Source organism: Myotis myotis, unplaced genomic scaffold, assembly GCF_014108235.1.
Source record: "Myotis myotis isolate mMyoMyo1 unplaced genomic scaffold, mMyoMyo1.p scaffold_m19_p_13, whole genome shotgun sequence".
In the NCBI taxonomy this organism is placed as follows: domain Eukaryota; kingdom Metazoa; phylum Chordata; class Mammalia; order Chiroptera; family Vespertilionidae; genus Myotis; species Myotis myotis.
The window spans coordinates 29,838,075-29,863,916 of NW_023416317.1; the positions used below are offsets into that span (position 1 = coordinate 29,838,075).

The 25,842-nt window shown below is 35.7% G+C and overlaps 1 protein-coding gene and 1 long non-coding RNA gene across 18 annotated transcripts in view; one reads left to right on the forward strand and one right to left on the reverse strand.

Annotated features, from left to right (window-relative positions):
• The window catches only part of STAG1 (stromal antigen 1), a 338,918-nt gene extending 313,076 nt beyond the window's left edge, over nt 1-25,842 (forward strand). For 15 of the 17 annotated variants that reach the window (XM_036332484.1, XM_036332482.1, XM_036332486.1 and 12 more), the window contains 9 exons: nt 2,090-2,191; nt 4,403-4,551; nt 5,469-5,597; nt 17,367-17,572; nt 20,037-20,211; nt 21,724-21,834; nt 22,385-22,499; nt 23,660-23,740; nt 23,830-25,842. In XM_036332484.1, the coding sequence (XP_036188377.1) occupies nt 2,090-2,191; nt 4,403-4,551; nt 5,469-5,597; nt 17,367-17,572; nt 20,037-20,211; nt 21,724-21,834; nt 22,385-22,499; nt 23,660-23,740; nt 23,830-23,853 (1,092 nt within the window). In that variant the 3' untranslated portion in view covers nt 23,854-25,842. The remainder of the gene's footprint in view (nt 1-2,089; nt 2,192-4,402; nt 4,552-5,468; nt 5,598-17,366; nt 17,573-20,036; nt 20,212-21,723; nt 21,835-22,384; nt 22,500-23,659; nt 23,741-23,829) is intronic. The other 2 variants (XM_036332487.1, XM_036332488.1) reach the window with 1 other exon arrangement.
• On the reverse strand, nt 20,579-23,849 carry LOC118668146. The gene is made up of 3 exons (XR_004971547.1): nt 23,015-23,849; nt 22,333-22,496; nt 20,579-20,729 (listed from the first exon to the last, which is right to left on the reverse strand). It is a non-coding gene; the product is annotated as an uncharacterized LOC118668146 (long non-coding RNA).

The following is a 25,842-nucleotide window of genomic DNA, read 5'->3' on the forward strand; positions in this document are numbered from 1 at the left end:
GGGGCGACCAAACGACCAAACAGCAGGCTGCGTGGGGCAACCAGATCCGCGGGGGGGCAGTTGGGGGCGACCAGGCTAGCAGGGAGGTTAGTGAGAGGCGATCAAACGACTAAGCAGCAGGCTGCATGGGGCGACCAGGCCCGCAGGCAGGTGAGCAGTTAAGAGCCAGTGATCCCGGATTGTGAGAGGGATGTCCGACTGCCGGATCCCGATCCTAGGGATCGGGCCTAAACCAGCAGTCGGACATCCCCCAAGGGGTCCCGGATTGGACAGGGTGCAGGCTGGGCTGAGGGGATTCCCCCCTACCACCACCGCCTCTACTGTAATATTAAAAGCATAATATGCTAATTAGGCCTGACATCCTTCCAGATGACCTTCCAGACGAAGCCAGGGCTACAAGGGAAGCCCAGGTCCCAGGTGCCAGAGGGAAGCCGGTGCCAGCAGCTGGGGGAAGGAAGGCCTACTCTTGCACGAATTTCGTGCATCGGGCCTCTAGTAGATTAATAGAGAAACTAAAATGTAAACATAAAGTTAATGAATAGTTGCCTATGTTTTTGTTTGTTTTGTTTTTTGCTTGAGGTTTTGTTTTTTGGTTGCCTAGTTTTTGTGTGTGTGTGCTATTTATATTTGAGACACTGTTCTAAGGCTTTTACATTATTTTTGTTGATTACAGTAACCCTATGAGGTAGAAAATCAAATCATTTACAAATAAGGAAGTTAAGGCTTGGGTTGAGTAGCTTTCCAAGATCAGACAATCATTAAAGTAGCAAAAATTGGGATTTCATTTTAGGTTTGTTTAGCTTCAAGACTTAGCTCCTTCCATAAAACTTCAGCATAATTATTGTAGTGACAGATGTACAAATTTTAAAGCAAGCATAGGATATAGAAACAGACTTATGTGAGAGGAATCAGAGAAGGTTTCCTAAACTAATGTCTAGGCAGGGTTTGGATGAATGAATATGAGCTTACCATGGTTGTTCCTTGTCAGTACTTAACAATATTGCATTGGTGTCAAGAAGTGAGTCTTTTCCAAACCTTTTAAAATCCTTACAAAATTTTGCACACCTCTGATAATTATAGGCTTGAATCTTTTTGTGAGTAATCTAATAGCTATTTGTTAATAACCCTTTGTTCTATATCCCTGGTTATGTGGCGTTTTGCCCCACTCATCTCTGTAGTCATTAAAAATCTGAATTTATTAGCAATCTGTTCGTTGAACCACTTTAGTATTTCAGTATATCTTTCTCTTTTTTTCTCCTACATTGAGATCGTTTTTAATTGCACTTAGAGGATGATTCTTATGAATTATTTTCCCTTCTTTGCACCTCATATCATGGAAGCATACCCTCCTTTTTGAAGATTATAAAAAATTCTTTTGGTAGGCTAATATACTCACTTCTTCACATAGGTTTAGGGTTTAAGTTTTAGCTTGGAAATAAAATTCAGATTTAATGGTTTCAAATAAAACTTTTCCTAATTTTTTACTAGAAGGGAAATTTTTTTACATTCTGTATCAAAAAAACTGAATTATAAAGAAATTAAATTTTTCTCAATCACTGTTGAAAATCAAATGTTTTTACTCAGTCAGTGTTTTTACTGTTTATATTATAATAATAAAATATAGACATGTTAGGGAGATAAATAAGCTAGTACACAGAGTATTAAATGAAAAGTTAAGTTTGTTACCTACTCTACCTTTACCCCTTATTTAGGCCCACTTCCCCGAGGTAAGCAATTTTAACTGTTTTCGTTTTAGTTCTTAAGGAAGTTTCTACCAAAGTCTATTCCTCAATTTGTCACCTTTTAATAGTGTCTTTTGAGTCTATGTTAAAAGAATGAGGAATTTTGTTTACCCTATATGACTTCTCTTGGAATTATCAACTTTTTAGTTTTATTAGTAGTAGGATTTCACAATCTTAATATCAAATGTGTATTCCTTTAACTTGAGACAAAATCTTTAAATTCTCATTGTGTTTATGATTAAGAAATTAAATACCTGTATACTCACCTATTTTTTTTCACCAACCCATTCTCTATCTTGTGAAATTTCACTGATTTTAAAACAATGATTTCTTTCTTTTCTTCACAGTATTACAATGACTATGGTGATATTATTAAGGAAACACTGAGTAAAACCAGGCAGATTGATAAAATTCAATGTGCCAAGACCCTCATTCTCAGTTTACAGCAGGTAAGAAATTTGAAAGGAAAGAGATAAGAAGTGGAATTAATATATTGAGCACTTCCTTGCATTTCGTATGTGCTAGGTATCTTACCTCATTTAAATTGAGTCATTATATCAGTATATTACTATGGATATTTTCTGGTACAAAGACATGTGTTACATGTCTTTTCTTTTGGAAGATAATCCAATATTTCAAATAGATGAAATCATTAGGTGATCTACTGTTAAACCAGATGAAATGCCAAATTGGATATTTAAAAAGTAATCATTAAAAAGAAATATGTCACATATATTATTGTATAAGTAAGATTCCTAATAATTGCCTAGTAAATTAGTATAGAGATTGGGGGGAGAGGCATAGATATGTGTGTATAGATTTAGTCTATGATATGAAGGTCTCATTTCAAATCAGTGGGGAAAGGATTGGGCCTTTTCATTAAATGATAATGGGGCAATTGAATATATCTTTGGGGAAATAGTTTTTTATAGCCCTACCTAATATGTACCCAAAATAACTTCTAGTTGGATTATTATATAAATGTTAAAAATTAAAAGTTTATAAGAAAATGAAAGAGGATATTTTTATATCCTTGAGTGGAGAAGTCCTTACTGAAGAAAGAAGCCACAAAGTAAAAATTGATGATATGTATAATTTTAAATAGATTAATCATCAGCCAGCACTATGAACAAAGTTAATAAACAAATAAGATTGGGCGCAAGTATTTTTAATCATACGTTACAATCAGTAAGAAAGATAAATACACCCCCTAGGATAGGGAGCAAAGGATATGAAAAGCCACTTTTCAGAAGAGGAAATCTTAAAACCAGTAAACATATAAAAAGAGGCATTACTTCATTAATCATTTGTGAAATACAAAGTAAAATGAGATATTTATCACACCTGATCAGATTGGCATGAATTGAAATGATTAATAATACCTATAATTGAAAAAGATGAGGAAAAAAGATCCCTTATGAAAGAAATTGCTCTTGTCTTCTTGTAATATAATTTTATAGTATATTTCAAAATTCAAGATGTATATTCTTTTTAAAATCAATGTTTTGTTATTAGGTATCTACATAGTTACATGCAGGTGTGCACAAGATATATATGTAAAAGACATTTCATTGCAGCAGTTTCTGTAATATGGAAAAATTGGAAATAGTCTCAGTGTCCATCAATAGAGGAATGGTTAAATAAACTGATTATCTCAAGTAGCTAAAAGATTTTTAAGACAAAACATTAAATGAAAAAATAGCAAGTTTTAGGACAAAATATGTAGTATGGAGCCATTTACGTAAAAATAAAAACTTTGTATATGAAATATATCAATATTTCTAAACTGGCCTAGAAAACTTCTGAACTTGAACACGGATTACCTTTGGAGAGAAGAATGATATTTAGTGGGAGAAAGGGAGGGAGTGAAATTTTTACTTCGATGTTCTTTGAATTTTATACAATGAAATATACTCTTTGTATTTATTTTATTTATTTACTTTTATCCTCACTCCAACCAGCAGAGCCACACCAGCCAGGGCTGTATTATTTTAAATGTAAACTTTAAAGTGAAGATAGGGCATGCATCTAGTAGAGGGAATAGTTAATGATGCAGGAAGGAAAAGCAAATAAGCACAGGAGCAAAACTGCTGAGGAGATGAAAGGGAGTGTGATCGTTAGTGCTCTGAGGTTTTGTTTTTGTTGTTATTTTGACACATATATGTAATGTATATGTAATTTATAAAAGCCCTCCACCCTGCTTAAGAACTCTTCTGTATATTTTGTTATTGGCGGGGGGAGGGAATAGCCCCAATATACAAGTGGTCTTTTGCACAGTGTTCTTGTCTAAGATATATAAGTGAAAAAACAAAGTTCTCAACCTTTATTTTATACATTGTCATTCCTGTGAAAATGACAACAAAAAGAACATATAGATGTTTATGAATATGTAGTGTATATAAACATTTCATTTTCCCAACCCACTTTTTTGTTCAAAAGAAATAAATTCCTGTTTCATTTAATCACATAACTAACATGAAAATGATCTTAAGAAACTAGTTAGTAGTAGATGATTTAGGAAAGGAGAACAGTATGACTATACTTAAATATTTTACCATATGCCTCTGAAATATTTTTAAATTATATTACCTATTCTAACAATAAATACAATAAATAAATACTTTTTAACTGTAGGTTTCTTCCTTTTTTCTTTCTACCAGTTGTTTAATGAACTTGTTCAAGAGCAAGGTCCCAATCTAGATAGGACATCTGCCCATGTCAGTGGCATTAAAGAATTGGCACGTCGCTTTGCCCTTACATTTGGACTGGACCAAATCAAGACACGAGAAGCAGTTGCCACGCTTCACAAGTGAGTGACCTAAATAATCTGTAACATTCTATTATACAGATTCTGGTTTACTGGAATTTAACTAAGATAGCTGTTACTTGACCCATTTTTAAAGTGACAAATGAACAGGTTTTTTAAGTTATAAAAACTTTAGAGATTGTCTGGTGTCATCATTCTCAACTAGGAGGCCATTTTTAATTTGGGAAAAAAACTAAAACTACCCATTTTTCATCTTATGAAGTATAGAAAGTAAAGTTTAACAAAATATATTTACCTGGTCTATCAGTGAGAAAATGTTGTGGGAACATGGGTTTAAAAACACTGTGTAGTATTGATTTGGTCAGCCTCAATTCATAACTGAAAACTGAATGACAAAACTTTACTTTGCAAAAACTCAGAGCTGCCTGGTACTACAACCAACTCTAATAAACAAATTTTCTGACTATCTTTCCATGGTATTCTGTTACCCCTAAAAATACACATAGGAATTAACTTTGTGGCTTTTAAATTTTTTTAATATATATTTTTATTGATTTCAGAGAGGGAGAAAAAGATAGAAACATCAATGATGAGAGAGAATCATTGATCGGCTGCCTCCTGAATGCCCCCTACTGGGGATTGACCCCACAACTGGGCATGTGCCCTTGACCTGAATTGAACCTGAGACCCTTCAGTCCACAGACCAAAGCTCTATCCACTGAGCCAAACTGGCTAGGGCGCTTTTAATTTTCACAATTTATAGTTTTTTTACTGTAAAAAAAAAAATAAAGTTTAATATTATGCAAATATCTCACATGGGTAACATTTTATCATTGAATTTATGAGATTTTACTATCTTTAGTGATGATTTTGCAGCCTTCCCAAGTGTTTTTAAAACTATCCCATTGAGAGAACTACACTAGCTATCTGGAAAAACTAGATATTTTCTTTTATTTTAGGGATGGCATAGAATTTGCCTTTAAATACCAAAATCAGAAAGGACAAGAGTATCCACCTCCTAATCTGGCTTTCCTGGAAGTACTAAGTGAATTTTCTTCTAAACTTCTTCGACAGGACAAAAAGACTGTGTAAGTTCCACATTGTGGGGGAAGTGGCTTTTATCATGATATCATTTAATTTTAAATGTTTATTGTGTGAATAAACTTTATTATATAGATATAATTACTATTGATAACTTAGGCTCTGATTGTTTTAAGGAACTATAGTATTCTTTCAAGCTTTTGTATAGTTGTTGTTTCACACCTTTCAGTATCTAGAATTTGTAAGGTATATTAAGCAAGTGGGAATGATTTCTTACTCTGCAGTTCAAAAATATATGAACATTGGCTTAGCCATTGTATATTATATTAATTATTTATTTTAGTTTTATTTTTTATTTGACTTGTTTTAAGAAGATTGATTTTTTTGTATTTTTTATAATAAAATTTAAAAGAAACAATAGGCTATTTTCAAAAAATGTTGGTGGGATAAGTTTTACTTAAAACTAGAAAATTTAAAAGAGTGATTCTGTAATGGATCCCAAATTCTATAAATTGATAGGAAGATAAGTCAGTAATAATATGCTAAATAAACAGAAATTTGGATTGACAGCTAAAGCTTATCTAAATGTAAGTGATAGTTCTAAGTAAGATGTTAGTCAGAAAATATTTATTAAGCCCCTAATATAGTCAGGTACTGTTCTATAGCTGTTGCTCTAATATGGCCAGGCAGTGTACAATACAAAGTTTCTGCCTTCAGAAAGTTTATGTTCTAATGAGGAGAGACATAACATAAACATACAATGAGAGCTTCAGGCACTGAAATAGAATAATACGATAGAGAATGCGTGGTATTGGGTATTGGTGGGGTGGGTTGGTTTGAACACTTTTTTAATACAGGCATTTACAGGTATAAATTTCCCTAGGAGCACTACTTTAGCTGCAGCTTGTAAATTTTGGCATTTTGCATTTTTGTTTTCATTTATCTCAAAGTATTTTCTCATTGCCCTGTGATTTCTTCTTTAATCTCTTGGCTATTCAGGAGTATTTTATTTAATGTCCACACATTTGTGAGATTTTAATCCTTTAATTATCAAGGCTTGTTTATGAGCCAATATATAGTCTGTTCTGGAGCATGTTTGATGTATACTTGAAGAGAATCTATATTCTCTTGCTGTTGCTGAGTGGAGTTTTGTTCTATATATAGATGTTTCTTAGGTCAGGTCCAGTTGGCTTATTGATTTTATAGTGTTGCTCAAGTCTTCTATCTCCTCATTGATCTTTTGTCTAGTTGTTCTATCCATTATTAAAAGTGGAGTATTGAAGTCTATAGCTGTTATAATTGAATTATTGTTTCTCCTTTCATTTGTCAGTTTTTGCTTCATGTATTTTGGGGCTCTGTTGTTAGGTGTATACATGTTTATAATTGTTACGTCTTCCTGATGGATTGACTGTTACTTATTATAAAACCAGAGGCCCAGGGCACGACATTTGTGCACTCGGGGGGGGGGGGGGTGGTCCCTCAGCCCAGCCTGCGCCCTTTAGCAGTCTGGGAGCCCTCGGGGGATGTCCGACTGCCCGCTTAGGCCTGCTCCCGCAGTTGGACATCCTTAGCGCTCCCGCAAAGGCGGGAGAGGTCCCCGCAACCACCGCTGCGCTCACCAGCCATCAGCCCAGCTTGTGGCTGAGCAGCACTCCCCCTGTGGGAATGCACTGACCACCAGGGGGCAGCTCCTGCGTTGAGCATCTGCCCCCTGGTGGTCAGTGTGCATCATAGCGACCAGTCGTTCAGTCGATTTGGATATTATTGCCCTTTTATTATATAGGATGTCCTTCTCTGTCTCTAGTAATTTTTGTCTTAAAGTCTCTTTTGTCTGATACTAGTGTAATTACTCCAGCTCTATTTTAGTTAATGTTTGCATGGTATACCTTTTTTCTTTTCATACTTTCACTTTCTACCTTTTTGTCTTTAAATCTAAAGTGTGTTTCTTGCGGACAGCATATAGTTGGATCATGTTTTTGTTTGTTTGATTAATTTATCCAATCCATTATACTTTGTTTTCTTTATGTTTTTTGCTCCTTTATTGCCTTCTTTTACATTGTTTTCTAGTGTAACATTTAATTCCTTCAAAAATCTCTAATTATACTGTTTTAGTTATTTTTTCCAGTAATACATTCACTTTTCAAATTTTACTTCATATTTATTCAAAGGGAATATAAAAACTTTGCTCCTACATAGCTCTACTTCCCCTCTTTTTGTGCTATTGTTCTACATACTGCATCTAAATATTACAAACCCAACAATACATTGTTATAATTATTGCTTGATATAATCATATGACATTTAAATAGCAGTATTGCCCTAACCAGTTTGGCTCAGTGGATAGAGCGTCGGCCTACAGACTGAAAGGTCCCAGGTTCAATTCCGGTCAAGGGCATGTACTTTGGTTGTGGGCACATCCCCAGTAGTAGGTATGCAGGAGGCAGCTGATTGATGTTTCTCTCTCATCGATGTTTCTAACTCTCTATCCCTCTCCCTTCCTCTCTGTAAAAAATCAATAAAATTTATTAAAATAAAAATTAAAAAATAAATAAATAGCAGTATTAAACTTCTTATTTACCATTATTGGTTCTCTTCATTTTCTTCCTATGAATATGAAATATCATCTGGCATTATTCCCTTGGATTCCCTTTAATATATATATCTTTGCTCCTGCCCCTTCTTTTTGTGTTTCTTGTCAAATATATTACATTTCTGTGTTATTGGCACAACAATACAGTGACACACATTATTTTATGTAAATGCTTTTTAAATCAGTTAAAAGACTAAATAATAGGTAAATATGCAATTATATTGTCTTTTATAAATACCTACTAATTACCTTTCAGCACTCTTTGGTTTTTTATTCTTGTAAATTCAGCTTATCCTCTGGTAATTCTTAAAGAATTTCCTTTGGTATTTCTTGTAAGGTAGGTTGGCCAGCAAAAAATTCTCTCATCTTTTGTTCATCTGACAGTGCTTTTATTTCATCTTAAACTTTGAAATATAGTCTTGCTAGATACAAGATTCTTGTATGATAGTTTTTTATTTTCCTCACACTATGTTATCCCACTGCCTTCTGGCCTCCATTGTATCTGATATCCCACATTTTTCTCAGGCTCCACTCATTTTTCTTCATTCTTTTTTCTCTCTGTTCTTCAGATCATAATCTCTATAAATATATCTTCATGTTAACTAATTCTTTTGCCAGTTGAAATCTTTTGAGCCTCTAGTGAATTTTAAATTTTTGTTAATGTATTTTCAAACTATAGAACTTCCATTTTGTTTTTTAAATCATTTCTATCTTTTTATTCCTATTCTCTATTAAATAAAAGATAGTGTCATGCTTTCAGTTAGACATGGTTTTCTTTAATTCTTTGAACATATTTATTATGATTGCTTTGCAATTTTTGTGGACCAAATTTCTATTGCTTGCTTGTTTTCTTGTTTTTGCTATACATTTCCCAATTTTTTGCTTGTCTCAATTTATTGTTGTTGAAATCTGAACATTTCAAATAATGTATTGCATATATGATAATTGTGCAATAAGGTAGCTATTCTTTTTTGTTCTTTTTTTCTAAGGTAGCTATTTTTTTTTGAAATCCTCACCCAAGGATATATTTCTATTGATTTTTAGAGAGAGTATAAGGGAGAGGGAAAGAGAGCAAGAAATGTCAATATGAGAGAAACACATTGATTGGTTGCCTCCTGCATGTAACCCGACCAGAGCCTGGGCTGGGGAGGAGCCTGCAACTGAGGTACATGCCCTAGACCCAACTGGAACCTGTGATCCTTCAGTCCGCAGGTTGAGCCAAACTGGCTAGGGCAGGTAGCTATTCAGAATACTGATTTTCTGCCCACACCTCCCCGAGATTGATGTCATTGTTTATTCATTTAGACTTGGATAACAAACTCTGTGAAGTATGTTGCCTTTCTAGTGTGCAGTCTCTGCTGTCCCTACTCAAATCTTTTTTCCCCTTACTTTTTATCATTTGGCTTGGGAACCCAAGGATCACCCTACGTGAGTATAAACCTCTTATTAATAAAAAGTTATGTTTAAACCTCCTTAGCCAGTTAGATTTTTACCTTTTACTGTTGGACATGTGTGTGTGGCTTGAAGGCTGCTATCATAATTCAGCATTTTACTTTGCCCCATTGTCAGCCAGGGGATTTGCAGTGTGAAATTTCCCTCTTTGATCGCTCCTGAGAAGGGCAGGCTTGGGTTTACGCAGTCTGCTAGACTAACAAAAAAGCAAGCATGTGATTTATTTATTTATTTTTAGAGCAGTTTTAGGTTCAGCAAAATTGAGGTTACAGAGAATTCCCCTCACACATGCATAGTCGCCCATTATCCAAAATCCATCACCTGAGTGGTACACTTGTTACCTACCTTGACACATTATAATCACCCATAGTTCATTAGTTTATTCAGTGTTGTACATTCTGTGGGTTTATACAAATGTATAATGACATATATCCATCATTATGGTATCACACACGGTGTTTTTACTTCCCTAAAAATCCTGTGCTCTGCCTATTCATCTTTCCTCCTTTACCCTCAATCCCTGGCAACCACAGATTGCTTAGTTTCCATAGTTTCTCAGAATGTCATATATTTGGAATCATACAGTATGTAGCCTTTTCACATAAGCTTCTTTCACTTAGTAATATGCATTTTAAGTTCCTCCCCATCTTTTCATGGCTTGATAGCTCATTTTGTTTCATCATTGAATAATATTCCATTGTCTGGATGTGCCACAGTTTATTTTTCTATTTCCTTACTGAAGGACATCTTGGTTGCTTTCAAGTTTGGGCAGCATGAATAAAGCTATTGCAAGTTTTTATGCAAGTATCAGTTCTCAACTCCTTTGGGTAAAAACCAAGAAGTGCAATTGTTGGATTGCATGGTAAGAGTATGTTTGGTTTTGTGAGAAACTGCAAAACTGTCTTCCAAAAATGGATGTACCATTTTGCTTTCCTGCCAGCGTTTGTTAGTAAGTTCTTGATTTTGACCATTCTAATAGGTGTGTATTAGTATCTTGTTTTAATTTGCATTTCCCTGATGACATGATATGGAGTATCTTTTCATCTGCTTACTTGCCATCTGTATGTTTTCTTTGGTGAGGTGTCTGTTCAGGTGTTTTGCCCATTCTTTAAGCAGATAGTTTTCTTATTGAGTTTTAATAATTCTTTGTATTTTAGATTGTAGTCCTTTGTAGATACGTTGCAGATATTTTTTTCCAGCCTGTGATTGTCTGCTCGACAGTACCTATTGCAAAACAGAAGTTTTTAAATTTTAATGAACTCCAGCTTATCACTTATTTTTTGCAGGGATCTTGCCTTTATTAAAAGTTCATATCCAAAAAGTCCTCACCATAGGCAAGGCCATCTAGATTTTCTTCTATGTGATTTTCTAGAAGTTTTATATTTTGTGTATTATATTTAAGTTTGTGATCAATTTAGAGTTAATTTTAATGAAATATTTAAGGTCTATGTCTAGACTAATTTTTGCTTATGGATATCCAAGTTGTTATGGATGGCACCGTTTATTATAGATACTATCTTGCTCAATTTTACTACCTTTGCTCCTTTGTCAAAGATCTGTTCCATTGATTTATGATTCTATTCATTCTCCAGTACCACAGTCTTCACTACTGTAGCTTTTTTTCCCAACCTTATTGAGATATATTAGACATATAATATTGTATAGGTTTAAGGTGTCCAGTGTGATGATTTGATATGCATGTATATTGCAAAATATATAAAAGGCTAAGTGACTGACCGTACATATGCCTGACCGTCCAACCAACCGGCCAGTACATATGACATGCACTGGAAATTTAAAAATATTGACTCACACACTTCTATTATAGAGAAAGGGCGAATGTGATATTAAAATATTTTGTATTTTAATTTTATAATACTGTATTATATATACTATTTTGACATGTAATTTTTGCAGTAACGTAATTACCACACAAATCTTTCTTCTAATTAATTTCCTTTCAATGTGCACGAATCCATGCACCAGGCCACTAGTAGCTTTGTAATAAGTCTTTCAGTTGGTTGGTGTCAGTCCTGCACTTTGTTCTTCACCTTCAATAGCGTGTTGGCTACTTTGGGTGTTTTGCCTTTCCATATAAACCTTAGAATCAGTTTATTATTATCCACACAAAAAATTGCTGAGATTTTTATGAAAACTGTTTAGAATCTGTGGATCAAGTTAGAAGAACTGACTTCTTAACAGTATTGAATCTTCCTAGCCTTGAACATGGAGTATTTTTCATTTATTTAGCTATTTCATTTATTAGTGTTTTGTAGTTTTCCTCATATAACTCTTGTATTTTGTTATTTTTATACTTTAGTAATTATTTTGGGGGGTGCTAAGGTAAATGGCATTGTGTTTTTAATTTCAAATTCCACTTGTTCATTGCTAATATAGATGAAAGCAATTGACTTTTGTATATTAAATTTGCATCCTGCGACCTTGTTTATTAGTTCCAGCAATTTGTCAGTACTTTAAGATTTTCCATATAGGGTTTTCATCATTTAATCTGTGATCAAGGATAGTTTGATTTCTGCCTTTCCAGACTATTATACTTTATATTTCTTTATCTTGTCTTATTGCATTAACTAGAATTTCCAGTACAATGTTGAAAAGGGGAGTGGCAAGAGGGGACATTCCTGCCTTATACTGATTTAGTAGGAAAGTTCCAAGTTTCTCCGCATTAAGTGTAATGTTACTTATAGTTTTTTAAAAAATATATATTTTATTGATTTCTTACAGAGAGGAAGGGAGAGAGAGAGTCAGAAACACCCCCTACTGGGGATGTGCCCGCAACCAAGGTACATGCCTTTGACCGGAATCGAACCTGGGACCTTTCAGTCCGCAGGCGGACGCTCTATCCACTGAGTCAAACCAGTCAGGACTACTGTTCATTATCAGGTTGAGGACATTTCCCTCTGTTCCTTGTTTATTTACTGACAGTTTCTGTCATGAATGGGTGTTTTGTCAAATGCCTTTTCTATATGTATTGGTACGATCATTTGATTTTTTTTTATCCTATTGACGTGACAGATTGCATTAATTTTAGAATGTTGAACTAGCCTTGTATACCTGGGTCACATCCCACTTGATCATGGTGTATATAAAAAAAAAATTAGTTGTACATTAGGACTTTGCTTAAACCATCTTTATTTTTTACTTAATTTATTGGAGTGACATTGGTTAATAAAAGTATATAGGTTTCAGGCGTACATTTCTATAATATGTATATAATTCTTTCAGTACATTGTTGGATTCTACTTACTAATATTTTATTGAGGATTTTTGCATTTATGTTCATGAAGATATTAATCTCTAGTTTTCTTGTGACATCTTTGTCTGATTTTGGTATTAGGGTAATGCTAGCCTCATAAAATGAGTTAAAAAGTATTCTCTCTCTATCCTCCAAAAGAGATTGTAGGGAATTAGGTATATTTTCTTCCTTAAATATTTTGGTTGAATTCACCAGTGGAACTAGTTGAGCCTTGTGTTTTCTGTTTTGGAGAATTATTAATTATTGAATCTATTAATAGATGTAGGCCTACTCAGATTGTCTATTTCTTGTGTCAGTTTTGGCAAATTGTGTGTTTCAAGGAATTGATCTCTTTCATCTAGATTGTCAAAGTTGTGGGCATAGAGTTGTTTATAGTATTCCTTTATTTTCCTTTTAACGTCCATAGATTCTGTGTAGTGATATATTCTCTTTCATTTCTGTTATTAGTAATTTGGGTCCTCTCTTTCTTAGCTAGAGGCTTATTAATTTTCAAGGGACTAAGCTTTTGATTTTGCCAATTTTCTCTGATTCATCTCTCATTTTTGTTTTCTCCTCCCATATTAGATTTAATTTGACTTTATTTTTAGTTTCCTACGGTGGGAACTTATTTTAGATCTCTTATTTCTAATGTGTACATTCAGTGCTATAAATTTATCTCTAAATGCTGCTTTCACTACATCTCACAAATTTGGTTAAGTTGCATTTTCTTTTTATTTCAAAATATTTTAAAATTCCTTGTGATTGCTTTGACCTATGTGTTATTTAGAAGTGTGTTACTTAATCTCTACATATTTTGGGATTTATCCAGCTATCTTTCTAATGTTGGTTTTCAGTTTAATTCCATTGTGGTCTGAGAGCAGACATTGTATGATTTCTATATTTCTAAATTTGTTAGAGTGTGTTTTATGGCCCACAGTGTGATATATTTTGGTGAATAGTCCAGGTGAGCATGAGGATAATGCATATTCTGTTAATGTTGGATGAAGTAGTCTATAAATATCAAGTATGTGGAGGTAATTGATGGTGTAGTTGAGTTTAACTATGTCCTTACTGATTTTCTGCCTGCTGAATCTGTCCATGTCTAATAAGGGGTGTTGAACTCTCCAATTCTGATAGTAGATCCATCTATTCCTCTTTGCAATTCTATTAATTCTTTCTCTCATAGTTTGATATTCTGTTATTAGGCACAAACACGAGGAGGATTATGTCTTCTTGGAGAATTGATCCTTTTATCTGTATGTAGTGCCCTTCTTTACTCCTGATAACTTTTCCTTGCTGTGAAGTCTGCTCTGAAATTAATATACCTATTCCTGTTTTCTTTAGATTAGTATTAGCATGTTATCTTTCTCCATCTATACTTTTAATCAAATATGTTTTTATTTTTAAAATATTTTTGTTGATTTCAGAGAGAAAGGGAGAGAGAGATAGAAACATCAATGATGAATCATTGGTTGGCTGCCCCCTGTATACCCCACTGGGGATCAAGCAACCTGGGCATGTGCTCTGACCAGGAATCAAACAGTGACCTCCTGGTTCATAGGTCGATGCTCAACCAACTGAGCCACTTCGGTCAAGTGATGTTTCTCTGTTTAAAGTGAGTTTCTGTAGACAACCTATATTTGGGTCTTGTTCTTTGATCCACTCTGACAATCTGTCTTTTACTTGGTGCATTTAGACCATTGATATTCATATAATTGGATTAACTTCTACCATATTCCTTACTATTGTTGTTTCCCTTGTTCTTTGCTCCTGTTGTTTTTTTTGTTTGTTTGTTTGGTCTTCCACTCTTTTTTTTTCTGTCTTTTGTGGTTTTATTTGAACATTTTATGATTCTATTTACTCTCCTTTCTTACCATATTGATACTTTCTAAGTGGCTGCCCTAGAGTTTGCAATATACATTTATAGCTAATCTAAGTCTACTTCACAGATAGTATGAAAATAATACAGTTCATCCCTCCCATCCCTTGGATCATTGCTCTCATTCATTTCATTTGTATATAACATAACATAATTAAACACATTGTTGGTATTATTTTGAACAAACTTACTAGTAAGTTTTTTGGTTTTTGGTTAATCCTCACCTGAGGATATTTTTTCTTTGTGTGTGTGTATGTATGTGTGTGTATGTGTGTGTATATATATATATATTCATTCATTCATTCATTTATTTATTTTAGTGATCTCAGAGGGACAGAGAGATAGAAACATCAGTGATGAAAGAGAATCATTGATTGGCTGCCTCCTACATGCCTCCTACTGGGGACCGAGCCCACAACCTGGGCATGTGCCCTTAATCAGAATCGAACCCAGGACCCTTCAGTCCTCAGGCTGACACTATCCACTGAGCTGAACCGGCTAGGGCTGAGGACATTTTTCCATTGATTTCTAGAGAGTGAGAGGGAGGGAGAAGGGGCCGGGGAGAGGAGAGAGAGAGACATAAATTGGTAGCCTCCTGCATGCGCCCAGACTGAGCCTGGGATAGGGCCTAGGATAGAACCCGCAGCCCTTCTGGCATAGGCCTAAGCTGTAGCCACACAGTCCAGGGCAGAAAATGAGTTTTTATTGTACCTTCATTTCTTCCTCCTTCTTGTAGGTCCAAGTTTCTGACCTATATTATTTTCCTTCTCTAGTAAATAGCATCTTTTAGCATTTCTTGCAAAGCAAATCTACTGGCAACAGAGTCTATCAATTTTTGTTGAGAAAGTCTTTATTTCCCCTTCACTTTTGAAGAATAATTTTGCAAGACAGACTTTAGGCTGGTGGGTTTTTTCTAACATTTTAAATATTTCACTCTTGCTTGCATGGTTTCTGAGGAGAGGTTGAATATAATTTTTATTTTTGTTTTTCTGTAGCTAAGGTACTTTTTTCCCGCTGGCTTTTTCTTTAATTTTCTGTAGTTTGAAAATATGTCTAGATGTAGTTCTTTTGGCATTTTTCCTGCTTGGGATTGAGTTTCCTGGATCTGTGGTTTGCTACCTTTTTTAGAGAAACAGACATTGATTTGTTGTTCCACTTATGCACTTACTGGTTGACTAACGGGCCAGGACTATGGATTGATGTCTATTACTTTGTCACTGTTTCAAATATGTCTTCTGTTCCTCCTTTCTCTCTTCTCCTTATGATATTGCCATTATGCCTACGTTATAAGTTTCACAGTTGTACTACAGCCCTAGGATATTTGGGGGTGGGTAGTTATCTTCGTTCTTTGCTTTTTAGTTTTTAAGGATTCTGTTGAGATATCCTCTAGCTCAGTCTCTCCTTATCCTTTTTTTCATTAGAGCCCTTAGCATATGAATCTTAGTTTATTCCCAGCCTGAAAATTATAGCCTTTTTGCCCTGTCTGGTTCTGATCTTGCTCCGCTTCTTCCAATTATGTTTTTTAACTTTTGGTATGTTTTATAATTTGTTCTTGATAGCTGGACATAATGTACTGGGTAAAGTGAACTGCTGTAAATAGGCATTTAGTAATGCGGTAATGAGATGTTGGGGGGAGGGGAAGCATCCTGTAGTCTTATGGTTAGGTCTCAGCCTTTTAGTGAGCTTTGCCTCTGGACTGTGAACTTTACGTGTGTTTCTCGGGATTTTTTGTTTTTTCTCTTCCACCCTTAGGCGGAACAGGATGAGTACAGTGGGCTGGAGTTGGCTGTTTGTAGGGTAGAGGTGGGGTCATTTGCTCCTAGCTGCTGTCCAGACCACAGCTTCTACAACAAATGGATGCCCTGCTTGTTCCAGGGCAGCTCTAAACAGAGAGAAAGGGAGCCCCATCTTCTTACCCAGTAACACAGAGCTGTGGTGGAGGAGAGGGGCAAGGGACTAGTGCAGGATGCGGTTCAAATGCTGCCAACTCTCACTGAGAGTAGAGTTAGTAAAACTGAGATTTAGTAGATTTTCTTAAATGTGTCTTCCATTTGCTATGTGCTCTTAGGACAATTTCTAAAGAACTTAAATGATTATCTTTTATTATTTTCACCAGTTAAAAGGTGCTTTTGCTGGGGAAAGCATGTGTATGCAAAGCTCCTCACTCCACCATTCCAGAACTCCTGCCTTAGTTTGAACATTTAAAAGAAAACTCAGTGTGTGTTTGTGAGTTTGGGTTTTTTCCCCTCAAAAAATAGAACTCATGGACATGAGCAACAGTGTGGTGATTGTGGGGCTAAGGAAAGTGGAAGAGGGCATAGAGGGAATAAATAGTGATGGAAAAAATATTAAATTTTAATTAAGTAACCTTTTTTGAGCCAAACTTCTCAGGATTTTTTTTTGAACATTGGTATTTTAAAACAAAGGAAGAAATATGGGAAGGACCAAACATATAAACACACACACACACCCTTAGTTATACATTCACTTGTTTAAAGTATTTCAGGAATATGTGAAGCAAAACCTTATATTCTCAGTCCCTCTCTTTCCAAAGGTAACCACTGTTAAAAGTGTGTCCTTAGGGATTCTTCAGAGCCTCCAGTTATGAAAATATGACCCTGCTTCTTCTATTGTGTTTCTAGTCATTCATACCTAGAAAAATTCCTTACGGAGCAGATGATGGAAAGGAGGGAAGATGTGTGGCTTCCTCTCATCTCCTATAGAAATTCGTTAGTCACTGGAGGTGAAGATGATAGAATGTCTGTGAACAGTGGAAGTAGCAGCAGCAAAACCTCCTCAGTAAGGAGTAAGAAAGGACGACCCCCCCTTCATAAGAAACGAGTAGAAGGTAAGTTGCCTTTAAACTATGAGGCAAATCACTTTTCTGATATAAAGTAGCAAATCTGCTGAAGCAAGGTGATACTGTTGAGCACATTATTTCCTTGTATATTTGATACACAGAGATTCAGGCAAAAAGGTTGGAATAGACAAAGTGGGACAAAAGAAGCGGGGGGGGGGGGGGGGGGGAGAATGGATACAGAGGAAGGTAGGCACAGAGAAAAAAAGGACATAGTTACAAAAATTGATCCCAAACAAGAGTCCTCTAATACATTAAAACTTAAAATATTGTAATGAGAATGTTGTTATTCTGTCAGAATTCATACTAGTATAGGAGAAATTCTGGTAAGTTAAGGATAGACCTCTGCAGCAAATTAAATATATCAGAACAGCTTTCCATTTCTACCACTTGGGTGGATCATTTATTTTTGTATATTAAAATGGTGATGGCCAAATCTGGTTTTACAAAACTCATGAACTGGTGATTGGGGCATTGTATTATGATGAAAATGTGAGAAATAGTTGATATTCTTATAACCAAAAGACTAAAAAGAAATCGCTTTATTAGAACAAAGCATTATTGTTAAACTAAGAGAAAATTCAAAGTTAAATGCTTATTTTCTCAAAGATTCTAGGAAATTTTCTCCAAACCAAGAAAGGAGGACCGTGATCTGAATCCTATATTCTTGAAACTTTCTATATACCTTTAAGCATCTAACCCAGTGGTTCTCAACCTTCTGGCCCTTTAAATACAGTTCCTCATGTTGTGACCCAACCATAAAATTATTTTCGTTGCTACTTCATAACTGTAATGTTGCTACTGTTATGAATCGTAATGTAAATATCTGATATGCAGGATGGTCTTAGGCGACCCCTGTGAAAAGGTTGTTTGACCGCCAAAGGGGTCACGACCCACAGGTTGAGAACCGATGATAACCTCTGCTGCCTAAAAAATAGTGATTCATCAAAGATTTTGTTAAAATCTGTGGCAAAATTAGAATTTAATAAACTTTCATCATTGGGGAGGCAGTACTGACTAGTGATGAAAAGTCCAAACTCTAAAATCAGAGTTCTAGAATTCAAACCTGGCTTTCTCATTTTTTAGCTATGTGACCTTTTAGCATGTTACTTAACCTCTCTAAACCCCAATCACCAATCAAATGAAGGATGATCAGAGTACCTATCCTGTTAGCTATTGTGAATATGAAATGAGGTACTCCAAATAAAACACTTAGTACACATACGTATTTAGCTCAGTGCATGGCACATAGGTCTTCAATAAATGTTAGCTGCTGTCATCATCATATAGTAAGGCCTCTTATCTAGCATCAGTCAGTAAACTAGGCTGGCTGTATGTTTTAAACAGAATTAAAGTTTAAGATTTCCTTTCAAGGTTCAGCTATGGGACTTAAAATCTTTGGGGTCCAGTGAATGAAAGTACAAAACTCTGCTTTATACTGTAGGATCCTGAACTTTTCTTTAACCCTTTGCGGTCCAATGTTATTTTTGGAATAAACACTCTGGTCCAAATTAACTGACGGGATTGAATGTTGAACTTTTTAATGTTCTTATTGCTCGACGTTGGACCTGCTCCTAGCGCGTGGTCTGTCGAGTCAGCCTCAAGGTTGGACCGAAAAGGGTTAAAGATTACTCCAGTCATTTCCTTTTGAAAATGTCTAGAGCAGCCATATCCAGATAGGTAGGTAGATAGATGTATAGATATAAAATACATTTTTCCCTATTCATAGCTTTTCATAGATGTACTATTCATATAAATCAACATACATCAAATCCTTGCTATGTACCAGGAATGTGTTTTATGTGGGTTACATCACTTAATCATTCATTTGACTAATATTTGTAAAGCACTTAGGTAAGTCTCTGGCACATAGTAAATACTGTATAAATTTTTTTTATAAATCAACTTTGAGTTCAACACTATTATCCAGATTTTACACAGAAGAAACTAAGGCATGGAGAATTTAAATAATGGAGCTGTCAGGATGATTATCTTTAGGACTAAGAGAAACATATATGTAGACCAGATAACCTTAATTTGGTAACTGTTAAACTGCAAAAAAGAACACTTGTTTTGTCAGTTTGAAACTTACCAGGTGACTAAGGTTAAATGCCAAATATCCTTAGGAAGCAGAGTTTCATCTGTTTGATGTAATGATGAGAAAGCTTTGCAAGAAGTGTTCCCAGTGCAGAATATTTAAGAGTAGGAGGATCTCTTCAAGAAAAGTGGGTTCTTCCTGAAGTTATTATTTCATTAAGTCTTTACCAAGCATGCCCATTTTGTATATGAGAAACCTGAATTTGTGGAATTTTAACAACTTATACAAAGTCACACAGTGAGTAGTATAACTGAGACTCAAACTAGGCAGTCTACCTCCGGAGCCATGTTCAAGTCTGTGCTATAACTTCTACCAGAGTTCACTTCACCCAGGACATTCTTAACTGGAATTTTACAGATGAGAGCCTGGATAATACATGGCTAAATAGGACTGACACCATGATTCAGACCCCTGGACCTCTGCCAGCACCACAGCTCACTTCCACTGTCCTGCGGGAGAACAGCCGGCCCATGGGAGAGCAGATTCAGGAGCCTGAGTCTGAACATGGTTCTGAACCCGACTTCTTACACAAGTAAGTAGTAAAAGTTCGTTTTCTTGACATAAAACCTGTAACTGTTAAAGAAATTAAGAAAATCTTTTCATTCATCAGGCCATTTACAGGTCAGTTTCTGGGAAAACAAAACCACAAGTAAAGGATAAATAATTTACATGAAAAGATAAGTTACTCAAAGTCCGGAAACTTTTAAATGCATGATGCTTCACTAGATGCTACTTTCAGTTAGAGTTTGCACATCGTTGGGCAGGTCTGTTTCTTCTGAGGGTCTTGTCCAGAAGACATGCAGGTTACTTTCTTGGCAAAAGAGCTTATACTAGTCTGAACGTCACATCAGTAGGCTGTTCTACTTTTATCCATTTGATTAATAGTACTTACCTTGTTTAAGCTTAACATTTTTAACGGTTTTGGATTAAGAATTAAGATGTTAGATAAATTTGGAGAAGTGGTAGAATTAGTTGCCCTTTTGCTAAGAGAAAATAAAGATCTTACCTTTTTCCATAGTAGCAATTAAAATGTTTTCTAGTGCCAGGGCCCTGAAAAATGTGATTGCATGAATTTTACTATAAAAAAAAACAACACACACAACTTTTTCTATGTTGTTTTCCATCCAACTGTGAAATTTTCTTAGCTCTTCATTTGTGTTTCTATTCATCCTGGGGTGACTTACTCTGATGGATAAGAAAGAGAATTCTCACTCGAACTCAAGAAATTTAGCTGGTTGGAAATGGAAATTGGCAGTGTTAGAGTACCCAGATCCTGGTTTTTTCTTAAGACATCTTTCCTCTGAGGGTTTTCTTTAAAGCTGAAAGGATAATTGTCAGCCACTGCATAACTGGACATTCTTAGAAGGTGGTTTTGCTATATGACCAGCTTCCCGCCTTGCTTCCCTGACCTTACCATTTGTCAGTTCTTCTTGGCTATGGTCTGCCTTCTTTTCCCTGCTATAGGTTTACAGGTTTTATCAAAGTGGTAGCCCCACACAATTATGTAAAGAAAGCTGCTTAGAAAGAACTTCATGCGACAGATTTTATCTACTAAAAATCATTAAAGTTTACATCCCGTAAAAGTCCCAAGAGGCATGTTTATTGCAAGTGTTCATGTGCCAATACAAGTATTGAGTACAGGTGCAGAATTTGGCCCAGCATGCATCTAACTCCACATCTCAGAAGGACAGAAAAAACTATTATACCCTTCCTTTTCAACTCTGGAGGGTTCTGAGCTACCAGGCCAGCATCATTTCTGTCCCTTAGGGGACTGGCTGCCCAGCTAGGAACACTTGTGCATATGACAGCAGCTGAATACAGGGATCTAAGATGCACTCATTTGGTAGGGATTTGGGGAATGAAGCTGATAATTTAAGCACCTATAGGGGAGGAGAAAGTTTTTCTCTATTTGGCCCTGGAATAAATGCAGCTAACTCACCCTACATGGGGATTAGGCCAGCCAACTACAGCCTTCTTAACATCAGACTTATTAGCTAATTCTATTATCTTCTGCCACAAAATGAATAATAGTGCTGTCTCTTAGTCCTCAGATGCAGATCTCTTGGTTAGGCCAGCCAAAATTAGAAGACTTAAATCGGAAGGACAGAACAGGAATGAACTACATGAAAGTGAGAACTGGAGTGAGGCATGCCGTGTAAGTGACACATCCAGTATCACAAGAACATGACTGTGATGCTGGTCATTTTGTGGAATGACTTGGGATCCTCTGATGTTTGGTCTTAGGAGTTAAAATCATAATTCAGGATCTGCCATGCAGCATAGGACAGGAATGGAGGCCTTGGGCCCTTGAGCTGTTCATTGTTTCAATCCTGTGCTACTACTTGCCAGCTATGTGGCTTTGGGCAACCTCTAAGACCTCTGTGCTCAGGTTCCTCATTTGTAAATTTGGGATAATAGGAATACCAACTACTTAAAGTTTTGTGGGAATGGATACATAGCTAAGTAAATCTTAACTACTATTACTGTTATTGCATTTAAATTGTACTTCTAATGAGTTGAGATGAAATTTTGAGTGAACTGAATGATCTTTAATTAGAGTTCAATATCGTAATTTGTGCAGTCTCTAGGTTGTAATTGGAAAGTGTGCTTTCATTGGTTAGGAGACCTAATGTAAGAAAGAGCCAGGACTCACTCCGAAGTCCGTGATTCAGAACAGCTTTCCGACTATGCTTTTTCTTTATCAGTCGGGGCTTAATGGAGGAAGATGCTGAGCCCATCTTTGAAGACGTGATGATGTCATCCCGGAGCCAATTAGAAGATATGAATGAAGAATTTGAAGACACCATGGTTATTGATCTGGTAAGGAAATTCAATACATTTTTCTTTTGTTAAAATATGTGAAGGTGTTGGTTAGAGAGGAAGGGAGAGGGATAGAGAGAGACATCATCAATTGGCTGCCTCCTGCATGACCCCTCCTGGGGATCGAGCCTTGACCAGAATCAAACCCGTGACCTCTTGGTTCATGGGATGATGCTCAACCACTGGCCTCTTTTACTTTAAATCGGATACTGACAATATACTGCACTCCAACATGACCCAATAATGCAGAATATGGACTAGGTATTTTAAGACATTAACTTTGTCAGGAATAATAATACTTGGTGGTTATGTTTTTTAAAATTTCCACCCATTAGAGATACATATTAAAGGTAATTATAGGTGAGATTACATGGAGAAGAAAAACTGAGATGACTCAATGGAACAAGAGTTTTAAGTTGGGTGATGGGAACATGGGAATTCATCATACTACTTTCTCTGTATTAATTTGCTAGGGTTGCCATAAATACCACTGAGTGGGTGGCTTATTTTCTCACCGTTCTGGAGGCTAGAAATCTGAGATCAGGGTATCAGGAGGGTTGGTTTCATTCTGAGACCTCTCTGTATTACTTGTGGATAGCCATCTTCCTTTGTCTTTACACAGTCTTTTCTGTCTTCTTCTAAGGACACAAATCGTATTGGATTAGAACCCATAACCACCTTTTTCCCTAACTCTTTAAAGCCCTATCTCCAAATAAGTCACATTTTGAGGGGCCCATAACATTCTGCTTTCTATGTTTTTTTCCATGAGATCATGTCACTCCAATCTGTAACCTACCTTTCATCTACCTGCCTTGGGGAATTTAGTGGTTTTGTCACCTGGCATTTGATCATTTTATAGTTATGTTATGATTGGAGGAATGTTCTATGTTTATAGGCCCAAAAATTTATAGGCATTTACATATTCGATTGATTCATAATTTGCAAGTCTTTTTTCTTGTATAAGGGATAATTAAAAACCAGGTTTTTTTTAAATGTATGCTCCATGTAAAACCAGATTTATTTATTTTTTTTCCCAAAATTGACCTTTAACCGTTCTGTACATTTATGGTACCATCAGAAATACCAGCTGCTTATTATCACAGTTCGTTGTCTTAATGTATCTCAGGAATAAAATGAAATAATTTGGCTTCTCTTTCCAGCCCCCATCAAGAAATCGGCGAGAGAGAGCTGAGCTGAGGCCAGATTTCTTCGATTCTGCAGCTATCATAGAAGACGATTCAGTAAATGTTAAATTATTACTGCTTTTTATTTATGGTTTCTGGGCCTTGTTTTTTGTATGAAGTTAATAATTGTGTTTCTCATTTTCTAGGGATTTGGAATGCCTATGTTCTGAAGTCTGAAGAAAATTTACAAATATGGAACTCTATTATTTAGAGCTAGAGGCCTATATACTGTGATAGCTTGTATGGGGAATAAACACTTTTGATGTGATCTGATTTGTTTTTTAATCAAATGATTGAGGTCAATCCCCTTGTGCAGTGACAGAAGAGGAGCATGTAACTTACCCAAGGGAATGCTGGTGAATATCACCTCAGAAAGACTGACCTGAAAAATCATTTGTGTCCTAATATTGGACTTACCCAATACAGATAGACGTGTTTTTCTGGAAGGAGGAAAAAATTTTAAATTTTTAAAACAGCTGTCAAGATAAACACTGTTATACACCTGTTTTATGAAAACTCAGCATTGAGTAAAAAAATATTTTTAACTTTATTTTCCTGTTGTACAATTTAAAAACCGTTTTAACATTTTGCCTTTTTATGTTTTAAAAGCTAACCATTTTTATTAAACCTACGAGTAAGCAGCTCATTTTAATTGCCGAAGAGTGTTTTGGAGCTCACTGGATTTGGTTGACCTTGTGGAATACAGAAATATGGAGGAGCAGAATATTGACAAGCTAAGATGATCTGACAGTGCATCTCTGCCAAAACCACACGCCCTCTATGGATATGGATTCCCAGATTTTATATACTCTTGAATAAAAAGGTTTATTTTTATTTATAACGGGGGCATAAAATAAGAAATGTCCATGCAGCCATTTTTCCAACAGATGCTGTACACCGTTCATTTTATATAGAATAGGGAGATTCAAATACAGTACATTTTCTATTGGTATTTGTTCTGTGCATTTTTAGCAACTTCTACCAGCAAATAAAGTATTCTCAGTAAAACAAAAATGGTTCTCAAGTTATCAGTTTGCTGTTTTATCACTTATTTCATGCCCTGCCAAATTGAAGTAACATGGACTTCCATTTTCTTAAAAAGATAATCACACAGAACTCCTTTGCCATGCAAAAGTAATTTTAAGTGTAACATAACTGTGTCTACTTCCCATGCACTTAATACCTTTATGCGCTAATTTTGTGAATTAAGTTTACCGATTATAGAAGTATGTGCTGCATAGAAGTCTGTGCTTAGAGGGTGAAGTTCCTAAGCTTACCTTGAAATACAGCTACATTTCAGTGTTAAATGTGCATATTGAGAATAATTCTTTTGGGGAAAGAAATTATGAATCTTCAGGACAGCCTTCAATGGTTTAGAGTTACAGACTGCTTAGATCTTCTATGACTTGCTGCTATTGTTTTTAAAAGCCCACTTAGTTGCTTCCTTTCTGATTTTTAAAGTAAGCCTCAATTTCCAAACCAATCCATCCATAACTGTTTCTGGGCTTGTTTTTAAAGTAGCTGCAACAGAATCATGAGGTCTGCCCTTTGTACCAAAAATGAAAAGCATTTTTTAAAATCTGTGCACCCAATGATTATCTTTTGTCCAGGAAAGAAAAATGGATTTTCTTCATCCTTTTAGTAAACAAACACAAAACAGATTTTTCTCAACATTTGTGTAGTTCTGAAAAAAAAACTCAGTTGCCAAAAATGTTTTATCTGCTGATCTAGCAATTCCTGGGCTCCAGTTAGGGGTAGGGTGGGGTCTTGCTTTCTTCAGAGATGTGGACTTCCTTGGAAGTAAAGGGGCAGGAATGCCCGGGACAGTCCACCACGCCCGCCCTGCCTGTGGTTGTGGCCAGGAAGCAAGCTGGAGGTGCCCTGCACACGCACAGATTGATCCTTTGCTTGACAGTCTCATATGGGAAACAGATGCTGACTTAGAATCGTAGACTCCCATGCAACAAAAAGGCTTAACATCTACTCCAATGGGTTCCCAGTTCAGTTTAAAATCAATCGAAATTTTGTATTTTCAGTGTCTCCTTGATTGGTTTTGCTAGTAATTCTGTAAATTGTACATTTGCAATATGAGGTTTTTTTCCTTTTGTACAATTTGAAACTGATGCTTCACCTTTCCTTTAATAAACTATTCAAAATCA